At 42.0% G+C, this 23,083-nt stretch overlaps 2 protein-coding genes across 2 annotated transcripts in view; one reads left to right on the top strand and one right to left on the bottom strand.

Annotated features, from left to right (window-relative positions):
• Positions 1-1,890: 1,890 nt before the first annotated feature.
• On the bottom strand, positions 1,891-17,554 carry RIOK2 (RIO kinase 2). Its single transcript, XM_056848022.1, has 10 exons — positions 17,457-17,554; positions 16,718-16,856; positions 15,714-15,830; positions 15,022-15,197; positions 13,055-13,143; positions 8,006-8,197; positions 7,703-7,795; positions 6,058-6,588; positions 4,850-4,946; positions 1,891-2,067 (listed from the first exon to the last, which is right to left on the bottom strand). Exons 1-10 carry the CDS (start codon positions 17,520-17,522, stop codon positions 1,906-1,908), a joined length of 1,662 nt encoding a protein of 553 aa, XP_056704000.1. The 5' UTR covers positions 17,523-17,554; the 3' UTR covers positions 1,891-1,905.
• A 443-nt stretch (positions 17,555-17,997) lies between these two features.
• Positions 17,998-23,083, top strand: part of LOC130477006 (uncharacterized) — a 95,058-nt gene continuing 89,972 nt past the window's right edge. Inside the window, exon 1 of the mRNA XM_056849003.1 lies at positions 17,998-18,048. Coding sequence (XP_056704981.1) covers positions 17,998-18,048 — 51 coding nt within the window. The remainder of the gene's footprint in view (positions 18,049-23,083) is intronic.

The following is a 23,083-nucleotide window of genomic DNA, read 5'->3' as shown; positions in this document are numbered from 1 at the left end:
TTTTTCCTTTGTATTCCCTTTTATGAAAAAAAAAAAATTAAAAAAAGATACAGGGAGGAAAAGCCGCAGCCCACAAAGCACAGCAGCTTGTTAGACTTTGCAGACCTCCCAAAGGTCTTCTCAATTAGATCCAGCACAACTATACTTAAATTCTTGTTTTTAGAAAAAGACGAAAATGTTTGTACTCTCTCTACAACATTGGTGGGGAACCTTTTTTCCGCCAAGGGCCATTTGGATATTTATAACATCATTTGCGGGCCATACAGAATTATCAGCTTAAAAATTAGCGAACCAAGCCCCAAGCAGGCAGCTGCCCCGATGACACACACCCCCTGTGCAGGCAAGCAAGCAGGCATCCAACTAGTGGTACACTCGCCCACCTGGTAGCACAGGATGGTTTGTTGCACCAGCCGGGCGTAGCCATCCAGCCGCACACCAGTTGCTCCTGCTCCTCATAATCAGGGACAGATTCTACAGCCGGCTCCTGCTACCTCGGCCTGCAGGGATGAAATGAGGATACACTGGCTAAGAACTCCCCCCTCCCCGTGCATTCTGGCCCTGCCCCCTTTAACCTTTCCATTGTCACCACTTCCGCCCCCAGCCCTCTTGTAGTACAGAGGGAATACGTTTCTCCATGGCCCAGATGGGGAAGGGTTAACACAGTTTCTTGGGAGGTCCTAGCAGCTCCATAGCTAACAACTCTTCTGCAAGGGGGAAAAGATTCCTTTTCTCAACAAAACAAACTCACATCTGCCTTGAATAGAGGCTATTCCTGTCCGCAGGAGGGGGCGGATCAACAGTCTTAGATCCTTCTGAGCTAGAGATCTGCCAGGACTCACAAAGGGCCAGACCAAATGATTTCGCGGGCCTTAAACGGCCCCAGGGCTGACGTTACCCACCCCTGTTCTACAATTACACCACCTCGCCCTATTCCTTCTGGCTATAGAGTTCCCAAGATCTTCTATAATAGGACATATCTTAAGTTGTTGAATGCATATGAACAAAATTTATTAGCAGTTCCACAGACCTGTTCAGAGATGGAGTGTCTACTGAGCCTGTTACACATCATTTTTTATTACTTGTCAGTTTGGGCAGGATTTATACACGAAGCCTGGAGGGTGAGGAGAAAAATCAAGTCAGAGATTCTGGGTTCAAAGCTCGGCTATTCAGGAAAGGTTTGCTAAACTTTGTACAAGCCCAGAAATGAAACTGTTGCCAGCGGCGTTAAATCAAAGTACTCGTTAACATTAATGTAAGGCAGTTTGGCTGCAGTGAAGCCAATGGGACTCACAGCATAAAAATCAAGGAACAAGTAACTGAGTTGCTTTTTGCTCATGAAGTGCTAGCCCTACGCTGCTTAAGCCTGTGGATAATTCTATGAGCACTTACTAAGGAGTAAGTGATCCTGGAGCCAGCAGGACTAATTTATAAGAAAACGTGTAGGAAGGATCACATTGTAAATCAGTTAAAAGGTTCTTATTTGTTCCATTCACAATAGATGAAATCAAAACATCTGAATACAGTTGGTTAATTTTATTTTCTTTGGTGGCTTCGATGATTTATATTCTCTGCAAGTCCGAAGACTTGTATTCCTCAAACAGCAGTGTGGCAAACCTCTTCCAAATCACAAGGGGCTTTCAGAAACAAACATGGGGTGTCCTCTTCAAAGTCAAAAGTCTCTCTGGACACACCCGGACCCTTAGACATCACTTGGTAAGGGCTTCGTGTTTCAGCCTCTATGCTCTCCTTTTAATATCTTTAAATGTAATGTAATCCTTTACCTAGCTTTGAACCATACTCGGTTACAATATAAAGAACAGAATGCGACTGTTTGAGTCAAAAGAACCATCTCTTTCACTGACTTGTGTGATACAAAGCAAGGAGGAAAAATATTTCTATAGAAAGTCAGCCCCAGAAACTAGCAGCATCCACACTACACTTGATATTCTGCATGTGTTCCCGATGCTGTCTGGTGTAAACGTTTGCTTCTCCTTTCTGCAGTCGCCGTCTGAGGGCAGCTTTTTGCTGTTTCGACAACTGACGTTTTATCTTCTGTTTCACCAGCTCCTGTAAGACATTTTGAAAACCCAGACATCAGTCCTGTTTGTGAGACACAGGACACACCCAGAACGCAGGTACTCAAAGCAGGAAGCGTGATATAGTTGACGCTTCAGGCAAGGAATTGGGATCTTAGCAGCTTTTTACCAAGAGCAGTGCTCTTGGACTAATTTCACAACCAAAATCTGAGCTACTCAGTGCACTCACGCCCCACAGGAAGGAAAAGCACATTGCTCTATAATATTCAAGTAGTCTTAACAGAAATGGGCTAGCAGCATGCTGTTCCCCCTTGTGGCTGAGAATGGTAATAGATTCCTAACAACCTATAACCATATCACTCGCCAGCTGTGAACTGCAATTTTTCTTCAAACAAGGCAAAGAAAACATGTTAGTATTAGGAGGATTACAGAACTTGGGCACAGGGTATGGGAGAAGCAGCCCTGCTCAGTTTCTATATAAATCAGTTTCTAGCACCCATTGATGCAAAGGTTACGCTTAGGAAAGATACACACGAACGAGCTGAGCAACGGACCCACAATGGCCAGCCTATTAATAGTAGAAAAGAGCAAGAGTCCAGTAGCACCTTAAAGACTAACAAAAATATTTTCTGGCAGGGTATGAGCTTTCTGAAGAAGTGAGATGTGGCTCATGAAAGCTCATACCCTGCCAGAAAATATTTTTGTTAGTCTTTAAGGTGCTACTGGACTCTTGCTCTTTTCTACTACTGCAGACAGACTAACACGGCTACCCGCAGCCTATTAATATCAGCTACGGGAAGTAAGATCTTTGTTAAATGGATTAGCAACAGGTACTTAGCTTGATTTATTACCAGACTCACATCTGAGCACATAGCAGGTAACAGTGCTCACATTCACAGAAATATTGTGATGGCTCACAATCTCGGGCCATGATCCAATCCACACATGCAGCTTTCTATTCATAGAAGGGAATTTTATATATAGGATAAATGCATGCGGAGGGGAAAATTCAGCAGGCCACTAGTACATACCCTATGTGTTTTTAAGAAAAATACAAAGGGACGAGTCAATACAGTTTAAAATTTAACAGTTAATTCCTAATACAAATTCTTTTCGGAACAGATATGGTCCTTTTCCTTCTGGGGAGATGTACAGAAAAGCTCCATCTCCAAATATGATTCTGTGAAGTGTCCTTACACTCTGCTGGACTGTGGGGCTTTTTATGCGCAATTAGAATTCTTATCTTTTCGAGCTCTTCCTTTAAAAAAAATTACACAACACCATTACAGATGCATTTGGGCTGCTTTACCTGCACATGATCCATGTCTGAAATTGTTAATGCTGCTAATTTGCTTTCCAATTTCAAGATTTCTTCAGAAGAGAGTTCTGTTGTGTTTCTGTCCTTTCAGCTTAGCAGCAGTTGCTTACTAGGAATTTTAAGAATTCCGAAAAGAAAGAACGTATTGTTTGGGGCCCATCCCTTTTGTCAACAGATTCCCTGGACTGCAAGAGCGGAATTTATTTGCCTTTCAGTCTCTACTCCTAAAGTCTCCCAGCTGGTAACGAAAGAAGAGAGAATGGTCCCCATTGTCAGCCAGACCGCTCTTGATCCAGCTGGGTGGGGAAGAGGGTCACGGTGGGCATCCGCCGAAAGCTTCGGCTCTCCCCCACACCTATTCCAGCCAGAAAGAATGCTCTAATCCCACGGAGATGCAGTTATAACGCTGGAAGATCCTGCTTGAATTAATGATCTCTAACTGCAAAATTTAATTAATCTTCAATGGAGGCCCTTCCCAAATTCTGATAATTGTTCTGTGCCTAAGTATTCCCATAATAAAACATTTAAACAGCATTTTTTATTATACTCCCATTCCTCTCCAGCCGCATGCTGGGATTAACAAAGAACAAGGCTGTTTTTATCTCTTAGGGTGAAAATCCGTGTTTTATTTCATCCCTCTGCATCCTCCCCCCCCCTGTAACTTATAGAACCACTTGGAGGCAGTGGACTATAAGGTTTTATAAAGGCATGTGAAAGGGCAAATGAAGCCAGTAGTGAATATTACCCATGGAGTGTGCAGAAAAAATATTTCCCTTGACAGTGTACAGCAGCGGTGTCAAACATAAAGTCCGTGAGCCGAGTCCGGCCCCTTGAGAGCTCTTATCCTGCCTGCAAGACAGCCCCGCCCCCCTCTCAATCTGGGCTGGCGAGGCATGGCTCGACCCTCACCAAGTGACATTTATGTCATATCTGGCCCACGTAACAAATGAGTTCGACACTCCGGTGTACAGTATATGAATTACTGGGTAATCTGGAGATTTTGCCAAAAGCTCAGGCTACTCTGCGGCTGCTAAAGCAGCAGCATTTTGAAATTATGCAATGAATGCATTATCCTGGAGCTAGATAAAAGTTAATGAACATTTTTTGAAAATGTTATCTTTTAAGGATCCCATTATTAATGACCTTCGTGCCGATGATGACAGCTCATTATATCAAATTTAAATATTCAGCTCTTTGAGAAGAGATAACGAGCAGGATTCAATTAGAAGATAAAACATGCCTTGGAATGTAACCATAGAGGAGGTCCCACCCTCCCTGAGACTGCAGAAGAAGTGATTACCATCAGCTGGGTTTTTGTGCCCCAAGGATTTTGAACTGACCAATGCCTTAACGGTTGAAATAAATGTCTAACTGAGAAAGGCAGTGGGACGCTTATCAATAAATGTCTCCTGCACGAGTCCCAGTGAAACGAACAGGAGCAGTATAGGAGAGGTTCTTGGTGGACTGTTCCTTAAGAGCATTATGTCAGGCTTACCGGAGGAATTGTTGAGCGACTGCCGGCACTGCCAACTGAAGTGACACTCGTCGTTCTTGTTCTGTGGTCACTGATGTGAGACGTGCTCTCATTATCTCTGCAATAAAGACATTGTGTTTGTAATCAGCCCCTTTTAAATCAGCGATCTACCAATAAACTCCTTCCAATATAATCCAAGTGGAGCAATGATATGTGGCCTTCAAATAGGCCCAATCCACTAGGAAATGACTCCTGCGCAAGTACTGCTCAATTACGTGGGACTTGCTTAGTATCCTGAAGTTCAATGGTGATATTTCTGTCAGTACTACTTGCCAATAGGCAGGAAGGTTGACACAGCCTGCCTCCCCCACTGTATATCTGTCTGGATGCTTCCTCTGCCCTCACTGGCTGTACCATGTATTGTTCTCCTCCACTGCACGACGCGGCAGCATCTGTCAACCTCTTGTTGCCATTTCAATTTTCTATATGAGATGCCGAGAAACTGCTTATTTCATTGAACAGAATGCAGACTAAGTAAGGTGGTGAGCATTTAGATTAGCTATTCTGTCATCAAACAATAGTTTTGCCGATGTGTGCCAGTTGTTTCACATACACAATGATGCAAAGTTAAGAGCTGGTAAGGAGCGTCTGGAAGCTGAAGAGATATTCCAGAGCTCAGTCTATAAGTACAGCCATTAATGACACTGTCAAACATGAAATATCAATGCAAAAGCAGTACAGGCCGTGCAAGGTCACTATTTATTTATGGCAGTGGTTCCCAAACTGCTCTATGGAGCACTTGGTGCTCCGTGAAACATCTCCTAGTGCTCCATGAAAAGACTGGAAAGAAAAATACAACTGTCATTCAGTTTAGTATATAGGTGCTAGGTGAAAATTAGTGCTCCGTGATGAATTTCTCTCCTGAAAAGTGCTCCAAGACTCAAAAAGTTTGGGAACCGCTGATTTATGGGACAACTACACTTACCGTGAATGAGCATCTCAGCATAATGCAATTTTTATAGTGCTAGTCATTATAGCCTTTGAGTATTGTCATGACAAAAAAGAAGTTCATTACAGTGTAAGCTTTGAAACAAGAACGTTGTTTTCAATTCAAGTCAGGACATCTGAAAAGAAATATATCTAACACTTGAAAGGGGCTCATCTGTTGGAAAGGAAAAACAAAGGACACATATGCGAGCAGCCCCTCAACGATCAATATAGATCTATACCTGAAAGGCCTGAATTCTCGGTTTAATGTTGACAAGTCAACCAGATCAGGGCATTCGTCTTCATTCTCTTTGTCAACAGGATCTTCTCCTTGACCTATCTGATCCTCAATTTTGGTGGATTTTTCCATTTTCTTTTTATCCTCTGAAAAATCAATTACAGAGCTCACAGCTTTTGCTCTGCCTTCTGAAGCAATAACTTGCCCTTCAACTGGTTGTAAGGCACAGCAAAGCTCCTTCAAATCTAAACTTTGCTCACTTTCATTGGTACTGTCTTCTTCACTGGTTGGATCTTCAGGTTCAGAGAACCGGTCTTCAACGGCATCTTCCACTTCATCTGTGAAGTCTCTTTCCGTTTCTTGATCTGTTCCACTATATAAGTTCCTTTTCCCTTCCGCATCTTGTACAGGTGGAGAAAACTCAGCTTTATGACCCTCATCATCACGGCCAGCTGGGTAAAGCAGTTCATCATCTTCCTGCATTTCTTTAGTGTAACCACTGGCTGCAATTTCTACATCAAGAGAACATTCCTTCCTGGCAATGTAGAAAAAGAGATAAGGAAAAAATTAGCCCTCCATTTAGGTTTAGAAAGTCTTTAGAATGATCTGTTTAAACCACCTTGTTGGTCTTGCTAAACTGGAATCACAATGTAATTTTAAGATGTGTCCAGATCAAGTCATCACATTTGTTGCTTGTGGTCCCAATACTAACTGTGGCACATTTCCCATTTGCATACAATTCTTTCTCCAGGAATTGTAGGCCTAGGTTTTTAGTTTTGAAAAAGAAATGCTGGCTTATAAACCTGTGCACATCCTGATTTTGGAACAGGATGCTCAAAGACAGAAGAGCTGGTGTCTTGAGAAAGGATCATGAAACATTTGGGCTGAAGGATCAGCTAAAAATCACAGACAAAATTAAGACACGTCTTGGTAAGAGATGTGCAATTCAGTATGTGCTTTTAATTCAAAAGGAAGGGGGAGAAGACAACTGGGAAGAGGAGCCATGGGAGATCAACTGTAGGAATCTTTGTACTTTTCTAATTAAAATACAGGTTCTTATTACGAGAACGCCTGAGCAGAAACCATAGAATGACGACGACCATGGAAAAAAAGATCCCTCCCCCAAGTCTGGATGTGCTGATTTTGTAGGGAAAAAAGAGAATCAGAATTTTATTGTCCTCACCATGTTTTCTACCATCTGCCTGATCAATTTTTTGTTAGTTGCCTTTAGCACAAATGTAGTTGGAGGTAAACATTTTGCAACACTTCCAGTACATCAGAACTAATAATACATCCTGAATAACTGCAGTGATTTACCAGGGAATACTTATTTTGAACAGTGTGTTAAGAGAATTCTTACTTTTAAAGAAATCACTGACCCTGGGACATAGATGCATGGAAAACCCTCCACAGGTTACAGAGATGCAGGCACCGGAAGCCATTCATATAACTGGCAGCTAAAGAACATGCTGCCACAATTGCAAAATCACATTAGGATGCTGCAGCTGCATCCTCAGCGGTGTGGTTCACTCTACAGCTGCATCTACAGCAGTGTGTTACTCCAGCAAAGGCCCCCCTGCGGACTGAGTGGAGGGAGATTTGAAATGTACAAAACAGCTCTTGGCTCCTGCGGCATGGTTAGAAATTACCTGATATCCATGAAAGTTGGATAGAGTTCACTTTCATAATTGAAGCGTTTCACAAAGAAGTCACGAATACATTTCACGTCTCTGTCAAAGTACCTGAACAAAGAAGTGATTTTACAGTGATTAACTGACCTTTAAAATATCAAGTAACAATTCCCCCAATAGTACAGCTTTACCATCGCGCGCACATGTGTTAATTCTGTCACAAGCTATGCTGGCGTTCCGTTGCTCGAAGAGATTTAAGGTCTCACTAACATCATCATGAAATAGTCAGATTCTGGAAACGCAAACAGGCTGTGCACATACCATTCAGCGTTTGGGTGAGAGGTTGACACCATCTGTGGGAAATCGATCATCGTGATCCGATCCTCGTTATCCAGCATGAGATTGAACTCATTGAAGTCACCATGAATCAGGCCATAGTTGGCAAGCTTCACAATTAATTCCATTAACTCGTTGTATAGTGATGCAGGATCTTCAAGCTGATGCACTTGACACCTAAGTAATAAGGAATCACTAGACTATTAATAAAAATGTGTTAAAAGAAAAACACCCAAATCTAAAGAGAAGAAACTGCACTGGGCTCAAAAGTCAGATTAGCTGCAAACTATGCTTTTTTTTTTTTTTTTTATAAAGGAAACAGTCACTGTGCTCTCCCTACCACTGACCTTTTGCGGACTAATAACAACACTGAGTGGTTTAGATCCTGAAGCTGCCTGGGGGCAAGGGGAAGAGCTGAACCCCATCTGCACAACAGCCATGATCTGTTTGGAAAATCCGTTCAACATCGCATCTAGTCTGACCGTTAGTAGCTGGCCACCCGGAAATGAAGTTATACCTTAGATAAAGAGATGTACTGGTGATAAACTAAATAACAATAAAATCATGATAGAGGTGATAGTTCATACAACTGCTTTCTGAACATTTTAGTTTACAGCAGAGCATATTTGGAGAATTATTACCACACCCCAAAATACAAAAGCGTTTTTTTTTGCATTTTCCATGCCAACTACAAGAAAATTGAGTTTTACTACTAATTCAATATTTTAAACATCTGTCTGCTCTCGTGGTGGCTATAATAATCCCCCCCAACATTCTTTGATTTCAGTAATTTTATTCACAGCTAGAAATTCTCAAGAATGCTCTGGTTTTAAGCAAGGGAACTGAATATAATGGTTTGCTAAAGAGGCTATTTTAGGGACATGAACACAACTCTTTAGAATGTTACAGTTGTGAACATAAGAGATCCAGAAAACAAAACATTATTTTAATAACAAAGAACTGATAGCAACACATAAGTCTTACTCAGGGCGAAAATGCACGGTCTCTTTATCCTCCTTTAGTCCCTGTTTTAGCCAGGATCGAACGCACATTAGGAGAAAAGCATGCGTTCGATCCAGGCTGAATCCTGGCTGAAACAGGGATTAAAGGAGGATAAAGCGACCATGCGTTTTCGCCCTCAGGTTAACTAGACTAGGTCTCTAAGGGCACTGAGGGTATTACTTGCTGAAGTCACCAATGAGCACACCACATCTTAAAAATGCGCGCTAACTTCCTATAGGATTAAGGTGGCCACCACCGCTTCAAAGCAAGTACGAGTTTGCTCGAAATGTCTGTGACCTCTCCTGCGTGGGATCTGTACACATTTGAGGCCACAGGTGTGCACCAAGCGTTTTAAAGAACTTTATATTTATATGCTTTATATTCAAGATATTATAATAAGAACTGGGAACTGAATTTTGCTTCTGTTACAATTCAGGTTTAGGATAGATTCCTTTTTGATGGAAGCAGCTCGCCCCACATGCCAACATGATTACACTGACATGGTTTCATGGGAATATATGAAAAAAGTTTCGGAAAAAATGAATTTTCTTGTAAGATTTCGCATAGGGATTGATGCTATTTACAATATGCAAAAAGCCAAAATATTAGTGAATGAATCCATATCAGATAATTGTGAAATACAAAAAGGAACTAGACAAGGATGTCTGCTTTCTCCTCTGCTTTTTATTTTGACTTTGGGAACATTATGTTGTAAGATACGTGATACAGACGCAATCCACGGTCTTAAAGTAAACAAACAAGAATTCAAAATGAGAGCTTTTGCAGATGACTTACTACTCATCCTGAGTGACCCGAATCAATCTATAAACAATTTGTTAGATGTACTGAAGCAATATGGCGAAGTCTCTGGATTTAGGATCAACCAAGATAAGACTCAGATATTGTTTAAGAATCTCTCAAAAGAAGACCAAAAAGACTTTATAAATACTTCAAGATGGGAGAAAACAAACAAAGTAAAGTATTTAGGTATTTGGATTACAAACAAAAGTAAAGACTTAATAGATAACTACGTTAATATGGGAATTAGTTAAAAAAGACATGATATTGTGGTCCAATAAAAATATTTCTTTTTTGGGTCGTATTTCAATAATACAAATGAATATTTTACCAAGACTGTTGTTTTTGTTTCAGAATTTGCCAATAATTACACAAACAAAATACTTTAATGTGTGCAGGAAGGACTTGCTGATTTTTGTTTGGCAAGGGAAAACATCTAGAATTGCCTATAAATACTTGGTCGACTCTAAAAAAAGAGGAGGATTTCCTCTTCCAAATTTTAAATTATATGCGGAAGCATCGGCTTTGGTATGGCTAAAGGACTGGATACAATTAAAAAATACATGGTTATTGGATTTAGAAGATTTTGACAACAGATTTGAGTGGCATGGTTACTTATGGTATGATAAACTTAAAAACCATACGGCTTTTCAACATCATATTGTAAAATCTTCCTTAATAAAAACTTGGTTAAGATATAAACATCTTTTAGAAACCAGAACACCTCTATGGATCTCTACACAAGAAATGTTAACATTACGACCACTGACACCATCTCAATTTGTAACATACCAGGACCCATTGTTATGGGAGGGCAATAAATGTGCCGTAAAGGATCATGAAGACCTAAAAGAACATCTGACTTGGTTTCAATATCATCAGATAAAATCTGTATATATACAGGATATGAAAATAGGTTTTACTAAAGATAAACCAACTTTACAACAAATGTTATTGGATAACAAAGATCATCTAATTTCGAAGATGTATAAGATGTTGTTAATATATACAGAACAAGATCAAATCAAACCTACAATGATAACTTGGGCACAGACACTGGGTTATAACATTCCTTTGAATAGATGGGAAAGACTTTGGTCAAGAGATATGAAATATATACTTTCACAATCGTTAAGAGAGAATATTTACAAGATGATCTACAGGTGGTATTTGACACCAAAAAAGTTAGCTAAAATGTATAGAACAATGTCACCAAATTGTTGGAAATGTCAAGATGAGGTTGGTTCTTTTCACCATGTATGGTGGCTATGTGAAAAAGCCAAGAACTTTTGGGATATGATTTATAATGACTTAAGACTGATAATACAACAAAACATCCCTGAAACTCCGGAAATGATGTTGTTAAGTATCATACCAGAATCTATACTGACTCAGAGATCTTTTTTGACATATGCCACTACAGCCGCAAGACTGGTTTATGCAGCAAAATAGAAATTGTCTGAGACACTGGATAAGACGGACTGATTAATAAAATGTTGGAACTAGCAGAAATGGCTAAACTTACTGCATTAGTAAATCAAAAGGAGAATATGGAATTTGTGGGAGAACGGGAGGCATGGACAACATACTGTGTAAATGAATTTAACTTGGGAAATATAAAAGGTTATGTTTTGATCTAATTCAACTAGAAATAATATTAATGTTAATATTCAGATTTTAAGTCGAAAAGATATATAATCAAATTTATAAATGAAATGCTATAATGAATTAGAATTTAAATACAAAGGGGAGAACAGAGATATCAAATTGATAGAAGAGGGGAGAGGGGAAGTCAACAAGTTAGAATTTATATTGTTTAGATAAATATTGTTTATGTTGTACAATTATGTTAAATTGAATGATGGAACTGAATGTGATTTAAGTAGAAAATAAAAAAATTATTAAAAAAAATCATTACACTTACAACATGACTTTTTCCCAACTGAAGCTGATTTTAATCTAGGGATAAGAATTAAGGTCAGACTGGACACTTTTGCCTTCAGCTGTGCAAATACGTGTACTCAACACTTTTGTTCAGTGATTACATACAGTTGTTTAAAAATTCCAGAGGAGAAGATGAAATTACCATTGAACAACTGTAATTCCTCTCCTGAATGATGATTACTCCTCTCTTCTTGTTATAATAAAAACAATCTCTGTGCTAAAAGAAAACTTCTCAAACTGATAAAATAGCAACCAGCAGCACAATTTTGACCAGGCCAACACGCTTAGACAAGGGCATACCTGCACCTACAGTCAGGCAACATCCCATACACACAAAGTATTACTGCTCTTGCTAGCAGTTGTGCAGGCAAGAAAAGCACAAATTTCCTCTGAGAAAAAACAGAAATAACGACCCTACGCTTGGATGCAGAGAGCTCGATCCTAAGGAACTATTAGCATAGTGGGTTTGTGGGATTAAAAACAACACACACACAAAAAGAATCTCAGATGGAGAGAGTTCACACAGAGGGTTTTTACTGCCTTCCCCTCCCAGAGGCTTAATGGGATGTTGTTAGCAACCCTACCTAGGAGCCCCTTTTGAAAACAATCTTTTCTAATGAATGTTTTCAAAAGTTCACTTCAACAAGGTTTACTGAAACATGCTCTCTCATACATACTTTAGCATGGAAAACATTCCTAGAAAGATGTATTTAACATTTTCCAATAATCAACAGATCTACAATAGTGCAAAGGCATTAAGGACAAGTGTAACTCAAGTAAGCAAGTATTTCCAAGTTACTTTCTCAGATTGCTGTTATTGGCAAATTTGTTTAAACTTTAGAAGTAAAAGGAAATACATAGATATCATTTCGAACCCAGTTTCTCCAGTCCTGAAATATATAAAGAACTGCCTGTACAAATCAGATCCATGGTCCTTTGGTACAGGGTTGTCAATTCCAGCTGCCTGCAACCTCTAGGGTCTTTCAAGCTGTCCCAGTTCTGACACCCAAGAGAATTTATAAATTGGTGACAGGCCTTCATTAACCCATTGTATTAAATGATGGTTCATGTTAGATGAAGGCAGTTCACATTTCACTATCTTAACATATTGCTGATGATTTCTAAATCATAACCCAGAACGGACAGCTTCCTAGCTCCTTCTATTGTGTCGTCCAAATGTCTCCTCTGGCAGTCCATCAACTTGATTACTACATGGGAGTACCACTAAGCAAACATGCTTTCATATCATAAATAGTAGATTAATTAGGCTGCTGCAGTGTCAAGACTTACAAAGGATGGCCGCTGACAAGTTCCATTACTATTGCATGTCTATTGTAGTCACAGGGTTTTGGAACAGGAAATTTTCTATCATGTAACGCCTGGATTGGAAAAAGACAAACAAGAAGTAAAAACATTTCAAGAAATCCTATTCTGAAATGACTGTATTTTTTCCTGGAAGACGTCATTTTTTTCCTCTTCTGACTTTGTGAAAAAGGGAGGACATCTTCCATTCAGATGTACATGAGAGGCATTCTCTTTCACCTTGGAGACTTCTTGCACTAGCTAGGTGCAAAAGCACAGAGATAAGCGCAATTCTTCCCCTCCCCCCATCTGGCTGGCAAGACTGAAAGTCACCCCCAGAAGGTGTTAAGACGATGGGTGACCCCCCCACCCCCCACCAGCTGGTTCACTGGTCAGCTTGGAGCCTGGCAAGCTAGTTGGGAGGGGGCACGCTCTTCTCTCTGCCTGTGTGCCTTTTATCTGATGCTAGGATGGGGTGGATAATGGGGCAGTCTTAAATTCACGATTACCCTTCCTTTCCTTTTAGACTTTTTTTAAAAAGGGGGTGTCTTACATTTGGGGTCACCTTCCTTTTGGGTAAATATGGTAACAATGATGGTTTTAGTACTAAGTACTTGTTAACGGCACAGATGTAAAAAGGTTTACGTAAACAAACAGGCAGCCTGACAATTTATCATTCTACAAGAACATAAGACCAGCTCTGTGAGATTAGCCCATCCAGTTCCTCACATAACCAACCTGATGCACCAGAAAAAGCATACAAAGAAGGCACAAAGGTAGCAGCTCCTCTTTGCCACCCATCAACTGGTATTTAGTCATAATGATTCCACAAGACTGCCACAGTTACTACAGCTAACAGACCTGCCATCCATGAGTGTGTCTAATCTGCTTTTAAAGCCCCCTAAAAGCCTGTGGATCTTACCACTATCTTTGGGCAATGAATTGCATAAATACATTGGGCTGGATCTGTCCCCCTTCTGCTGAGGAGTCCTCCTCTGGCAGAGCAAAGCTGCTCACTTCGCAAAAGAGAGTTGTCAGATTCAACCTGTTGCTTCTCTCAACCAATCACTATGGGTGACCTCAGGTTCCTGCCGTCTGAGATGGAGAAACATTTTTCTTTATAGCCACTTATTCTACATCATGCTTAATTTTATAAACCTGTATCACATCCCTCCCTTGTCTTTTTTGTGCAAACTAAAAAACCCGACTGCTTTAGTTTCTTCTAGAAGTTACTCCAATCCCTTGATAATTTTGGTGGCCCTTCTGTACACTTTTTTCAGCTCCAGTAAACCATTTTTTTTTTAGATAGGACATCTGTATATAGTATTCTAACAAACCCCACACCGCAGACTTTGCATAAAGGCATTAGGACATTGTTTCAGTCCCTTTCCTAATAATCCCTAGTAAGAAATCTGCTTTTTCACTGTTACTGCACACTAAACCAATGCTTACACTGGACTATCCACCGTGATCCCCAGATCTCTTTCATGGTGAGAGACTGACAAGGCAGACATTATTAATGTATACATGAAATTAGGATTTTTTTGCAACAATATGGTTGTTGGCAAATACTGTAAAAGTGAAAGTTGGTCACTGAAAGTTAGAGCAAACACTAAGATCTTGGAGTGCTTCTTTGACCTGCCTTATCAAACTTTATACAGCCATTAAATGAAACACCCCCAGATAGATTGGAAAGGGACATAGGGAGGGGGCAACCTACTGAACAGGCAAAGCTAGCCAAGAACTGTGTGGTAAAGCCATAACTGTGAATTACTATAGTTTATAGTCAAGCCCTCTGAGCAGCAGTATAATGCAAAAGAGCTCAGAAGATGACGTAGACCCACTAGGGATCTAGAAAAGAGCAGCGTGTCCATAACTGTGAATCAGACTCCTCTGACCCTTTCAACTTGAACTGTAGCCCCTCTGAAGCAGAACTGGGGGTCAACAAGTGATACCTTCATATAGGCAAATTCCTTCATCGCAGCAAGACGCGACAGGTACAGCCATGACATCTTGTGCCTGTGCTTGTGATAGTCCCGTTTGTTTTTCAAGTTCCGAAATGATGTCCTTCCAAGCCTATGCAACTTCAGGGCAAGCTGTTCCTCCTCTTCGTTTGCAACAATATAAATATCTTTAAAGTATGGCAAAGTGGCAATCAATTAGAATCTCTAAAAATGCATTGTAAGCATTCTGGTACCGCCTGCTTAACAGTTGGAGAGATTTTTACAATAATACATAATGCATGAACAGCGGCAATATTACCATTACTGTGCCAAGTCTAGGCTCATCTAATTAAATTTTCAAGTAGCTAGATGCAGCAGATTTTAGAAATGGCATGCAGAAGGTCCAACATTCAATCCTCAGCATCCCCAGGTACAAAAATCAGGTCATAGGTGACGTGAAAGACCTCTACTAAACACCCTGAACAGCAGCTGACATTCAGAGTAGACAATATGGATTCTGACAGGCCAACACTGTTGACTCAATATAAAGCAGCCTCTTGTGTTCAACTTAAATGTTGAACAATTGCAGGGAATCTCAGATGCTAGTTAGACAAATAAAATTACTACCTACTTATGAACTGTCATGTTGTCAACAAAACCGCTAGATTTCTTTACCAAAAATTAATAATCATGTTTGTAAATACCTGATTCTTTGCCAACACCCATCTGGTTTCCAACAGAACTGATAACTTGACGAGAAGAAAGTGTTTTCAAGGCAAGGTAATCATATCCTCCGTTAGTTAATCGATAACCTTGGACAGCTGTAGGATGAAAATCTCATTAAGTGAATTATCCAATGAGTAGGTTGCCTCCTCCCTGTGTGAGCATTATACGCCTTCTAAACTGAGAATACTGTGGTGAGAGCGCGCCAGTGTGGTGCAGTGGTTAAGAGAGGTGGTTTGGAGCGGTGAGAGCCAGTGTGGTGTAGGGGTTAAGAGCGAGGGTTTGGAGCGGTGGACTCTGATCTGGACAACCAGGGTTGATTCCCCACTCCTCTACATGAGCGGTGGCGGCTAATTTGGTGGATGGGGTTGGTTTTCCCACTCCTACACATGAAGCCAGCTGGGTGACCTTGGTCTAGTCCCACTCTTTCAGCCCCACTTACCTCACAGGATGTCTGTTGTGCGGAGGGGAAGGCTATTATAAGCCTGTTTGATTCTTCCTTAAGTGGTAGAGAAAGTCAGCATATAAAAACCAACTCTTCTTCAAAGTGAACAGTCCTCCAAAGCAAGACAGGCCTCATTTTTGTGGAGGGTCATAACTACTTACTGAGATATTTCTATCCTTGTTTAAGTCGCTTACAACATCATCCTCCCCTCCTCTATTTTAGCCTCACAACAATCATGTCAGGAAGGTTAGTGACTGATCCAAGTTCACCCAGTGACCTTCCACGACACAGTACAAATTCGAACCTAGGTTGACCAGATCCTAGTCCAACCACTATACCATGCTAGCTGGTATACATTAGCCTGGCAGAGGGCGGCATTCACTGCAGCTACTCAGAATCAACTGCGGGCATTATGCTTTGGAATATAAAGGCTGATCGCAAGTAGCCATGTCAAGGTTTCATCTGATTGTCAGCAGCTACCTTTGTTAACAGAAATTACTGCAGCAATGTTAACTGTTTGCTTGCACAACTGATACTCACTTTTGGTTTGTTCATAAGCCAAGAGTTTGTGCTTTGCTAATTCTCGCAGAATTTTGTTACACCCTCCATGTTTTAAACTGGCAATAGAGGCAACCAAGCTTGGAGGAACTATTTCATGGTTCTTCATGCCCATTTCCACCTGAAACAGAAAAATAAAATCTGAGAAAACATTGTTTTTCAGTTGTTAATCACTTTTACTATTTCTGCTTTATGATGTTTTACTTTGTAAGCCAAGCAGGTTCTCTGGAGAGGCGGCACAGAAATGTTCTAAATACATGAACATCTGATAAGAGCTAGCAAAGCTAGACCTTGGAAGACAAGAGCGAAGCGTGTTGACTCACATTCTGCATGGGAGGTTTTGGCTTGGATTTGCCACGCCTTAGATGCGCATTTTCCCCATCCGAATTCTCAGAACTCAACAATCAGCCCCCCCCCCCCACGCAGAGTTTTGAGGATTCAGATGGGGAAAATGCGCATCCAGAGAGCAGCAAATCCAAGGCAAAACCTCCCCTGCGTAACTGGCCACAGAGAAGAGGCGACGCTTTCAGATTCCAATGCGACTGGGTATAATATGCAAGGATCCAACGGGGTCAAGAGCTTCCTAGGCCACAGACCCCCCGCATAAATCTGCGGGGGAATCTCTACCGCAGGGCATGGCACACACACACGTGGCCCTACCGGCCGGCCCCGCTCCTAGGCCGCCCCTGGGCTATCTCCACGACCGCCGGTTGGTGCTTACCGCAGTCAGTACCCGAAAGTGGTCCCGGGAAAGGTACCGGAGCAAAGTGACGTTCAGCTTCCCCATGGTCTCGCCCGGCGACCCCCGCTCCGAGCAAGAATGGAACGTCCCGGCCGAACCCCCCACGACGACCTCTGACGTTTCCCCGACGAGTTCCGCGCTCGCATGCGCACTCCGCTACCCCGCCCACTGCACATGCGCGAAACTTGAGACCGGCCGCCCCTCTTGCGAAACGGACGGAGTTCGTTACCCAAACGGCGCTGTCTCCCGACAGGTCCTGGCAGGTATTGTGAACAACAACACGGCAGTCTCCGCCGAATGTGCGCCTTCCTATTTATTACAGGTGTGTCACTTGAGATGTTTAATTTCAGGAAGAAAATATTTAAAACTTGTTGAGAAGGTTTTTTTCTTCTGGTCTTCAGGTTTACAGCGGTGCTTTGTATGTACGTGTCGGGACCCGCTGCCTAGGAAACGCGTCGCGCGGGACAGAGCGGCTCAAAACGAGGCTCCCTCGCCCTCTCTTGTCAGCCTCGGGATCACCATGAGTTCCCGTGGCTGCCGGCCGGCATCTGTGCCTCGGACATCGGCCAAGGTAACATCCTCTGCAAATGCGGTTGGATGGAGCCCCTGAGGATTTGACGGTGGAGGGGAGGAGGAAACGACAAGAAGTTCTTTTCCGTTTCTATGCCGCGTTTTACTGGGAGTTGAACCCAGGAAGCGGCCTTCTACTGACTCAGACCCTGGGTCCATCAAGGTCAGTATGGTCTACTCAGACCGGCAGCGGCTCTCCAGGGTCTCAGGCTAGGATTGCCACCGGGGGTAGGTTTTGGGGGCGGAGCCTGAGGAGGGCGGGGTTTGGGGAGGGACTTCAATGCCATTGGCCATTTATTCATGGAAGGTTTTGCATTGGATTTGCCACTCTTTAGATGCACTTTCCCCCCATCCATATTCTCAAAACTCAACAATAAGCCGCCATGCAGAGTTTTGAGAATTCAGATGGGGAAAAGGTGCATCTATAGAGGGACAAGTCCAATGCAAAACCTTCCATGAATAAATGGCCATAGAGTCCAATTGCCAAAGTGGCCATTTTCTTATCTTATCTCTTATCGGCTGGAGATCAGTTGTTCTAGTAGGAGATCTCCAGCTCGTGTCTGGAGGTTGGCAACCCTATCTCAGGCAGAGGTCTTTCGCATCACCTACTTGCCTAGTTCATTTAACTGGAGATGCCGGGGATTGAACCTGGGACCTTCCGCATGCCAAGCAGATGCTCTACCACTGAGCCACAGCCCCTCCCTATGAGGTAGGGTTGCCAATAGTCCTGGGGAAAATGTCGTGTTCCTTAAAGAGAGGTGTATTTCCCAGGTGATTTTTTTTAAATCTCCTTGCCATGAAATGTTTCAGCTACCTAATGGGGAGAGGTTGTGGCTCAGTGGTAGGGCATCTGCTTGGCATGCAGAAGATCCCAGGTTCAATCCCCGGCATCTCCAGTTAAAGGGACTAGGCAAGCAGGTGATGTGAAAGGCCTCTGCCTGAGACCTTGGAGAGCCACTGCCGGTCTGAATAGACAATACTGACTTTGATGGACCAAGAGTCTGATTCTGTATAAGGCAGCTTCATGTGTTCATGTGCCCATTTCTGCCCAGTAAATGTCTTTTAAAAAGGGATGCAACATTTTTCTGTAGGACTGTTGGCAATCCTAAATTGAGAAAATAGCTTAGATGGCAGCCAAGAAGGAGCCTGTTCTCAAGTTCGGATTTAGTGCAGTTACAACTCAGTTTTGCTTCCATAGTAGGACAGGAAAATAGTCAGCGATCTACAGCCTCCAAACCTGGATCTCCCTTTGAGGTCATATGGTGCAACATAGCTGTACTGGCCACATCCTGTAAACATGCCCTGGAATATTCACTTGCACGAATTGAACAACGCAGTGTTGTCTGTGCCTAGTTATGCTTCTCAACAGTTGGGTGGTTTGTGGAAGTCCTCAGGAGGTACATAGTAAAAGCAATGGGGTGGATGAGGTGCTAATAAATAGAAGCTTTAATCTAGGCAAGATTGAGGGGCTGTTGGTCAATGACAAAGGTGCGGATTAATCTTTTAAAATTGCTTTTACGATTTGCTCTAGTCTGAGAACTCACTTTTATGTTTATTGGCTTGCTTTTTAATGGCTGTGGAAAGGCTAACAAATATAGTTTTATTGTATTGTTTGAGGTATGAGCCACCTCAAGCAGGTCTCTGAAGAGGCAGCATAAACATTTGCTAAGTAAGTAAATATTAACTCTTGGTAGACTAAACTCTTGGATAATATCATTGCAGAACAGTATGTGTGGTTGAAACACTACAGGTTGTTCCATGGATATATTATGGGATTGTTACGGGTATCTTCAAATACCCTTTCACCAGGTTTTCTTCTAGATCTGTTTTAGTTTAATTCTTCCTCTAGGGCAGCGGTTTCTAAACTTTTTGAGTCATGGAACACTTTTCAGGAGAGAAATTGGTCACGGAGCACTAATTTTCACCTCGCACCTATATACTAAATCGAAAGACAGTAGCATTTTTCTTTCCAGTCTCTTCACGGAGCACCAGGAGATGTTTAGTGGAGCACCAAGTGCTCCGTGGAGCACAGTTTGGGAACTGTTGCTCTAGGAGATCAATTCACTTGACCTCTATGCAGCCAAAGGTGGGAAAAGGTGTTTTGAATGGACACAGAGAGAAGTTGAGAGAGAAAGTTGACAATTTCCAGCTGCAGTTATTAGGAAATGCAGTACAGGAGGCACGGAGTAAGTTGATCTCTGGGAATTTATTGCTTCCTGAAGGAATGTCTGTTTGCCTTTACTAAGCTCTGCAAATATTACACAGATAATGTAAGCTTCCTGTACTCTCTTTATTTCTGAGCCCTCTGGGTTGTGGGGGAAGTATACATTAGAATTTTGATTGCATTTTTGCCCAGCAGTTTAATTCTTGTTAGCCTGTTTTAATAAGCCATTCCAAAAGAAAAAAATTGCTTTTAATCACTATTCTGAAATCTTTTTTTAAAATTACTATTCACAGGTTTGACAATAAATCCTCGAATACTGGGTTAAAAACAATATAAATCCTAACAGAGCACTGGGAGCACTGGACAGAGCTACTAGATCAGCAACAGTTTTGTAGTCTTCACTAGCAGCTTAACACTTATCATTGCTTTTAAAATCATAAAAACTGCCTGCGTCAGACTGAGGCTCTTTCTGATCCAGTAACTTGTTTCCAACAGTTCCAGTCAGATGTTCCCAGAAAATATGTCAGAAGGCAACAACCCTCCATGGTTGCTTGTCTTTAGTAACTGTTATTCAGATACATTAGCCCTTGGAATCTGGAAATTCCATGTATCATGGCTAAGACAAAGGGGTTGGATCAACAGCTGTTTATCCAAATTTGTTTTAAAGTCCTCTAACTGTGCAATCCTGAAGGGGGGAGTGGAGCTGCTTAGGAGCCTGCATGACCCCAGCTCCGGCGTCCGTGCCACTTCCGCCATCCAAAGTGGCATGGATGCTGTTGCAGGGCGATTTATGCCGGCTCCGGGGAGCGACGCGGCAGTGTGAGCCTTGTGCACTGGCGCGGCCTACCTGACAGTGCTTTTCTGGCACGAGTGCTTGCACTGGCATCCAGGAGGACGTTCCCGGGGAAAGAGCTGCTTTTAGGTAGCTTCCAAAGCCCTTTTACCCTAGGAACATGCCATTTTACAGGCGTCAAGTTACACCTGCAAAATAGCTGGTGTAGCACCATGAAACTCAATGGGAGAGTTTCATGGTTTTTTTTAAATGCAGTTTTAATTTTTTCTGACTGGGAAGCCTCTCAGGAGGTGGTGCGGCTGTACCATCCCCGGCTATCAACTAACTACCCCCCACCCTTAGGATTTGTCTGTTTGTCAGTAGCCATTACTGCACTTGTGGTACGAAATTCCCTAAGTTGTTTATGCATTTGTGAACTCACATACAATTTTATCTTCTGCAAACTTGGCTGCTGCACTTCATAACCCCAACTCGAAATCATTTATGAACAAATTAAATAGCTCTATTTCCAATACAGATCCTCATTGTAAGAGCTGTCCATTTATTCCTGCTCTGTCTTCTTATCCCATGATTACTGTGTTTACTCAAGAATCTTTGGTGAAGTACCTGGGTAAAAACCTTTATGGAAGCCCAAGTAAATGATGTCTACTGGATTGCCCTTTTCCAAATGCTTGTTAACCTGCTCAAAGAACTCAGAAAGGACTTCCCTTTGCAAAAGCCATGCTGCTTTTCCCTTAGAAGGCGTGGTCCTTGATGTGTTCAATAATTCTCTCTTTAACAAATGTGTACAAATTAACCTGAACAGACCCCTTTTTAAAAATCAAGGAATCATTTGCTACTTTCCAGTCCCACCAGGAACAGCTGGTGGGCTGGGGATGCTGAAGTGGGGAGTACAAAGGGGTGAAACCACTCTCCTTTCCTCTTCTGCAAACACCGCTTTGGCTGAGGAAAGGGGTCAGTTTTGTCCCTTATCCCTCCTCACTTCAACCCTTGCTCCTCATGGCTGTTCCTCTGCACAGATCCTACAGCCCCAGGAATTATCATTCCAGGTGAAAGAAAGAGCTGTTGGAAAGGAGGAGGAAAACTCCATGCGTCTTCCACATGAATGGTAGGATACTGCCCATTATTCTAATGTCGAATTCCAACCTTTATGTACACTTCCTGGAAGTCTGTAGCAGTTGGAACCATGAACAGCTAGAAACTACCCCGTGTGAAATATATACTACTTCTGAGTTTGATCAGTAAGAAACTATGTAAGAAAATTCCCAAAGAATTGAGCATTAAAATGTTGTTTGTTACCACTGGCCTTGACAAATTTTCTTTGGACCTAAGAGCCAGCCCAAAAAAATATCCTGTCCCTTTAATAGAAGATTAATGGGACTTATTTATCAGATCATGTTATTTATTCCTCTGTCACAAGAAGATTAAAAAATAGTCTAGTGTATTGATCAGCACATGTGCCAGGGCTTTCGTACCCCTTCTTTAAGGACGGTTATAAATTACTATGAAAGCATTCTTACATTAGCTTTTTAAAACCCTTCCCAAAATCCAAGATATTGTGTCAAATATGAAGTAGCTCTGATTCATAGGGTTGCCAACCTTCAAGTGTTGGCTGGAGATCTCCTGGAATTGCAATTGATCTCCAGGCAACAGAGATCAGTTCCTCTGGATGAAATGGCTGCTTTGAAAGGTGGACTCTGTGACGTTCTACCCTGCTGAAGTCCCTCCCCTCCCCAAGCCCTGCCCTCCAGGTATTGCCTAACCTGGAGCTGGCAACCCTACTGATTCAGCCATCTAGCTGTGAAAGAGATAAACCTAGAAACTCACTATCACATTGGAAAACATATTTCTTGTTTGGCATGGTTGCCTGAAGCTCTAAATGTTACCCTTTGTTCAAAGGTTAGAAGCTTGCTTTTATTTAATGGCAGAAATTTTCTAAGAATATGCTAGCTCTTTTCAGTGGCAGCCCCATGGTTATGGAACATCCTCTCCAGGCCCCCTCATTCTCAATCTTTCGGAGGCAGCTGAAGACAGTTTTATTCATGAAGGTGTTTGATTAGTTTTTGTCCCTCCCAGCAG

Source organism: Euleptes europaea, chromosome 4 (genome assembly GCF_029931775.1).
Source record: "Euleptes europaea isolate rEulEur1 chromosome 4, rEulEur1.hap1, whole genome shotgun sequence".
Taxonomy (NCBI): domain Eukaryota; kingdom Metazoa; phylum Chordata; class Lepidosauria; order Squamata; family Sphaerodactylidae; genus Euleptes; species Euleptes europaea.
Note: the sequence above shows the minus strand (reverse complement) of the source record. Positions and strands in the feature narration are given on the sequence as shown.